This window comes from Mandrillus leucophaeus, unplaced genomic scaffold, assembly GCF_000951045.1.
Source record: "Mandrillus leucophaeus isolate KB7577 unplaced genomic scaffold, Mleu.le_1.0 Scaffold634, whole genome shotgun sequence".
Classification (NCBI taxonomy): domain Eukaryota; kingdom Metazoa; phylum Chordata; class Mammalia; order Primates; family Cercopithecidae; genus Mandrillus; species Mandrillus leucophaeus.
In genome coordinates, this window is record NW_012106853.1 from 391,395 (window position 1) to 396,697 (window position 5,303).

At 61.2% G+C, this 5,303-nt stretch overlaps 1 protein-coding gene across 2 annotated transcripts in view; it reads left to right on the forward strand.

Annotated features, from left to right (window-relative positions):
• AKAP17A (A kinase (PRKA) anchor protein 17A) overlaps nucleotides 1-5,303 on the forward strand; it is an 8,578-nt gene extending 3,275 nt beyond the window's left edge. The window contains exons 3-4 of one of the 2 annotated variants that reach the window (XM_012000626.1): nucleotides 4,236-4,476; nucleotides 5,178-5,251. In XM_012000626.1, the coding sequence (XP_011856016.1) occupies nucleotides 4,236-4,476; nucleotides 5,178-5,183 (247 nt within the window). In that variant the 3' untranslated portion in view covers nucleotides 5,184-5,251. Of the gene's footprint in view, nucleotides 1-4,235 lie in introns of both variants that reach the window. The other variant, XM_012000625.1, reaches the window with a different exon arrangement.

Here is a 5,303-nt window from a genome sequence, read left to right on the forward strand (position 1 = left end):
GTGCCTGTGTGTGCATGCGTGCCTGTGAGCTCGTGTGCATACCTGTGTATGTACGCATGTGTGCCCCCGTGTGTGCCTCTGCATGTGTGCACACATGTGCCTGTGTGTGTGCATGTGTTCCTGTGAGCTCGCGTACCTGTGTGCATGTGTGTACCTGTGTGCGTATGTACGCATGTGTGCCGTGTGTGTGCTCCTCTGCATCTGTGCACACAGCACACATATGCCTGTGTGCATGCTTGTGTGCGTGTGTGCACGTATGGGTGTGTGTGCATGCCTGTGGGTGCTCAGCTGTGCACGTGAGGACCTGCGTGAGTGGCTGTTTGAGACGCAGCAGAATATGCGTGTTTCTGTTCGTTTTCCTGTCGTACATCATGGTCTGACGTGATCTCTGCCGGTTCCCAGGACCACGCCTTTCCCGAAGAGCCACCTCTTCTCCCTCCACACGCTGTTCACATATCCCACTGAAACAAGCAGAATGCCTTGGCCGTTTGCAAGTTTGCGTTTAGGTTGAGGCTACGTTTACAAAATGAAGTAGAGGGTTGATGGTAATGGCCGGATTTAAAACAAAACAAAAAACCATAGGATAAAAACCCAGTTTCGCTTAAGAGGCCTTTAAAGCAATGGCCTGAGTTGTTCACTGCGGTTGGGGTACCAAAGACAACCTCCGGTCAGTCTTTGTAGCCCTTTTTATCTTCTTAGCATTGCAAGAGGGAACCAACAACTTGCTGTGAATCCCGTGAGGCGGGTTCCTCGTTGTCCTTCTCCATCCCTCCTGCTGTGCCCTCTTAGTGAGGCGGATTCCTCCTCCTCTTCCATCTCCTCCTCCTCCATCTCCTCCTCCTCCTCCTCCCCCCCTCCTCCTCTCCCCCTCCTCTCTCTCCTCCCCCCACCAGGCTGTGCCCTCCGAAGACTTTAGTGCGTCCTGCACGTCTGTTGCGCTTCATGTTGCCGATACCGAGTCTGGGATGTGTTGGACTTGGCTGGGGGCCTCCTGGACAGCCTCCGGTGGGACCGAGTTGGTCCGCTGTGTTTCCGTTTCTCACTGCTTTATGTGACGCTGGTGCCAGTGTGTTGATGTGTGTGGCGGGTGATGTTTGCACGAGAGTCCCGGCACTGAACTCCTGGGAGCAGGCCGTCCTGCCCTTGGTGTTCTTTATATAGCCCCCGTTGCCTCCCCAGGGGAGAGTGAGGCTGTCAGCCTCTGGATCTGAACCCCGAGGCCTCCTTAGATGAGGCAGGTGCAGCATGTAAGCGAGTGGCCGTGAATGGGCTGGGGGGGCCCAGGTCAGCCGTCAGGAGCCCCAGGACCCAAGGCAGGCAGTACAGAGAGGCAGACACCCGGGGAGAACTGGACGTGCTGCTGTGTCGCCATCCTGGGAGGGGCGGTTCGGATGTGGGGTTGAGTCAGGGTCCCCTGTGTCAGCCGCTGTCAGGCCGACCGGGACAGCCGGGGTGGGAGACCGTCCTGGGACATTACAGGGACTCTTCCAGGGTCAGACACAGCCCAGGCCTGGCTGAATGTGCCTGTCCACGTTCTGGAAGTGGGGAGTGGGACTCAGAGCCTCGGACCTCTCAGTCTTGCAGGACTGTCCCCGCAACATTTCAGAAAGCAGCTTGGGGGTGAGGAGAAGCTGCATCCTTGATCTTTCCCTGAGGAGAGATGGGCGTCGGAGAAGTGAAGTGGGCCTCTGCAGGGAAGAGGCCCCGTCCACCTGGCCAGACCACAGAGGGCTTGGGGGACGCGGGGCCAGGCCATGAGCTTCTCCACAGCAGGACAGGGTGGCTGGAGCCCTGGGGGAGGGCTGGCCCGTCGTCAGCGAGAGCTGGCCGGGAAGGCTCCGGGGTGGCCGGTGTAGCTGTCCTTCCTCACGCAGGGCCGTACTCGCCCCTGCTGTCCCCCCGTCATTCCTCAGAGGCTGAGCATGAGAGGAGGCCCAGGGCAGCCTCCGGGTTTCTCTCTGGTGGGTGGAAATGAGGCGTGTGTGTTTGGCCCTCACAGGTGACTTGGAGCTTGATGAGCGCTGTCCTCTGAAAGCTGCCCAGCCTTGAGGCGTCGGTGTGAGTCCCGCCTAAGGGCGTGCTATGTGCTGGGCTGCCCTGAGCCGTCCTCTGAGCTCGTGGGGCGGTGACAGCTCACAGGACAGTTAAACCTTCAGCACATGGAACTGCTTGAGGACCTTATACCTCGGCCGGAGACCGTGTGGATCACTGCCTGGCCGTCGGCACCTGGCCCGGCTCCCTTCTTGGGGTGGTGGAGAGCGGGACGCCTTTTCTCCCGGCTTGCTCCTCCTCATCCCCGTGTCTCCTCTCGCCTTGGTGTCTCCTCTCCCCTTGGTGTCTCCTCTCGCCTTGGTGTCTCCTCTCGCCTTGGTGTCTCCTCTCCCCTTGGTGTCTCCTCTCCCCTTGGTGTCTCTGCGGGTCTGCGTCATCCCGGCGGGCTTTGTGGCCTCGCCAGGCAGTTGGTGGCACCCACCCAGGCTTCAGAAGTCTCGGCCTTTGTGTCCTGTTCTGTAGGAGTGGCTGTGACTTGTTCCCATGTTCGGTGGTAGTTTAAATGCCTCTGAGAACCGCACGGCGGGGCAGGGCGAGCTAGGGAAATCCATCTGTCTCTCGTGGACTCTCTCTGGGGACTGTGCCCCTTCCCCGCCACATTCATACTCAGTTGCGGGACGCCCCTCTCCACAGGAGAAGTGTGAGGAGCTGAGTGGCGTGGCTGTGGTTGGATTTGTTTAGAGAGAGGTCCCCCCATGCGGTGCTGTGTGGTGCCCTCACAGGATTCCTGCACGACACGGACTCACCAAGCGCGGCTCCTGGTGGGCAGAACTGGCCTCCACCGCGCTGGTGGGCATCTCTGGGGCTGCGTCAGGCCTGCTCGGGTTCCTCGGTGCTGCTTAGAGCTGCACGCGGGGCTTCCAGGCCACTCTTCTTTTTTTTTGTTGAGACGGAGTCTCGCTCTGTCACCAGGGCAGTGGTGCGATCTCGGCTCCCTGCAAGCTCCACCTCCCGGGTTCAAGCGATTCTTGTCATTCTCCTGCCTCAGCCTCCCAAGCAGCTGGGATTACAGGTGCCCGTCACTATGTCCGGCTAATTTTTGTATTTTTAGTAGAGACGGGGTTTCACCGTGTTGGCCAGGATGGTCTCGATCTTTGTGATCTGCCTGCCTCGGCCTCCCAAAGTGCTGGGATTATAGGCGTGAGCCACTGCGCCTGGCCCGGGCCACTCTTACCAGGTCTTGCTGTGTTTCGTCACCGCTGGGCTGCTGGGGCAGGGGTCCCTCCCCGTCCAGCTGTGTGTGTGGTCGCCGCCCTGCTTGTTGAGGTCATGGGTGATCGTCACCCAGAGAAGTGTGCTGGCGTTGAGTGCAATCGGATGAAGCCACGTGCCCCTCCCCTGGGAAGGGCCCCTCCTGCCCTGCTCCCTCGACGCCCTCGACGCCCTCTCCACAGCCCCAGGCAGCCGGGCTGGCGGTTTTGTGCCGTCTGGGTGGGGCCTTTGTAGAATTTCACAGAACGGGGATCTGTGCGGTCTGTTGTCTTCAAGGCCAGATTGTCCACTTGGCTGTGGTGCAGGGCTCTGCACGGCGCGTGTCCCTCCTCCTCCTCCTCCTCCTCCCTGGTGCCCGGGGCCGCCTCCCTGGTGTGCGTGCATTCTGGCCCTCACTGGTGATTTGTAGAAAGCTTTCCTGTGCAGCTGGAACCTGCTTCCTGGGGCCCCTGCTGTTTGTGCTCAGTGCTGTCCTCTGGACGCATGCACCAGCCGAATCCGGGCGCCTTACGTGGTTTGGTGGCCATCTGCGTCCTCTGCCGTGCGCTGTTTCCGCATTGGGGCGCTGGCCTTGCCTCGGTGGCGGCCACAGATGCCGCACCCCAAGGATCTTCCGCAGTTTCTTGAGTTGTTGCCGATGCTCTTTCCGCCGTCCGTCCGTCCGTCTTTCCCCGGGCTGGGGGCGTGGCTTTTGATGTGGTCGATTCGCTGGTCGTTTTCTTGGTGGTTTCGGGGTTGGGTCACACTTAGCAGGATGGTGTGTTGGAAGGTCACGGAGGTCCTCGCCCGGCTCACTCCTTCCACCCCTCGGGCCGCTTTGAGTCAGCCGAGGTCCACCTGGGGATAAAGAGTTAAATGCTTAATCGTTCGACTGTGGCCTTTTCCCCCTTGTGTGAAAAGCCACTTGTATGGTGTATCATGTGTTGGCTACAGCTGCTATCTGTGACAAACCCCCGGTGTGTTCCACGCAGGAAGCAGAAGGAGCTGGAAGAGCTGGAGCGAGAGAGGAAAAGAGAAGAGAAGCTTCGCAAGCGGGAGCAGAAGCAGAGGGACCGCGAGCTGCGCCGGAACCAGAAGAAGCTGGAGAAGCTGCAGGCGGAGGAGCAGAAGCAGCTGCAGGAGAAGATCAAGCTGGAGGAGCGCAAGCTGCTGCTGGCCCAGAGGAACCTGCAGTCCATCCGGCTCATCGCCGAGCTGCTCAGCAGAGCCAAGGTACCCGGGGGCTCCCTCCGCCGCCGCCAGCCGCACCCGCGCTGCCCTCGGTGCCCTCCCCTGAAACGCGGGTGGTGTCACGGCGCCGTTTCCCCGCTGGCCGCAGCTGTACCCGCAGAGCCAGCTTTAGTGCCGAGGATGACGGCTGCTGCCCGGCAGGGTGTAGCACTTGTCTGTCGTTCCCGATGATTTCAGAGCTGTGACAGTTTCCTTTTGCAAAGCTGGTGCATTCAGGTTCCCCGCGCAGGCTGGCAGCCTCCCGGGGGCTGGGGCAGAGGCTGTTTCCTTTGGGTCCGGGCAGTGGCGGAGCGTGCAGGGGGCCGCGCTCTCTGGCCCGTGCCTCTGTGTGTGGTCAGGTGGCCTGGCTGTGACCTCACCAGTGGCCCAGAGCAGAGGGGCAAGGTGGGCTGGGTGGAGGGCTGAGCACGCAGAGGGGGCCTGCCGTGGGCCCGGGTCCCTCCTCCGCCGTGTGAACCTGGCAGGTCTCACCAGCGCCGGTACTGACGACCCCCTCAGCACCCAGAGCCTCCTTGCTCCTCCTGCAGGCACGACGGGTCACTCCCATGAGCCCGGGGCCAGGGCCCAGAGACAGACAGACCTCCCCAGGACAGACGTCCCCAGCACGCTCCTTGTCCTCAGGAGGGCTGCGTCCCCCTGGAGTCCAGCGCGGGGCGACCCCATAACCTGTTGTCTGATTACAGTTGTGATAAGTCCCCGGGAAGGAGCATGACAAGAGGCTGAGACATGTGGCAGCCCAGTCCTTACCTCATGGTGAATATTGAAGACACTAACCCAGGCTAGGCCAGGCTCGCCCCGCGGCGGCGGCG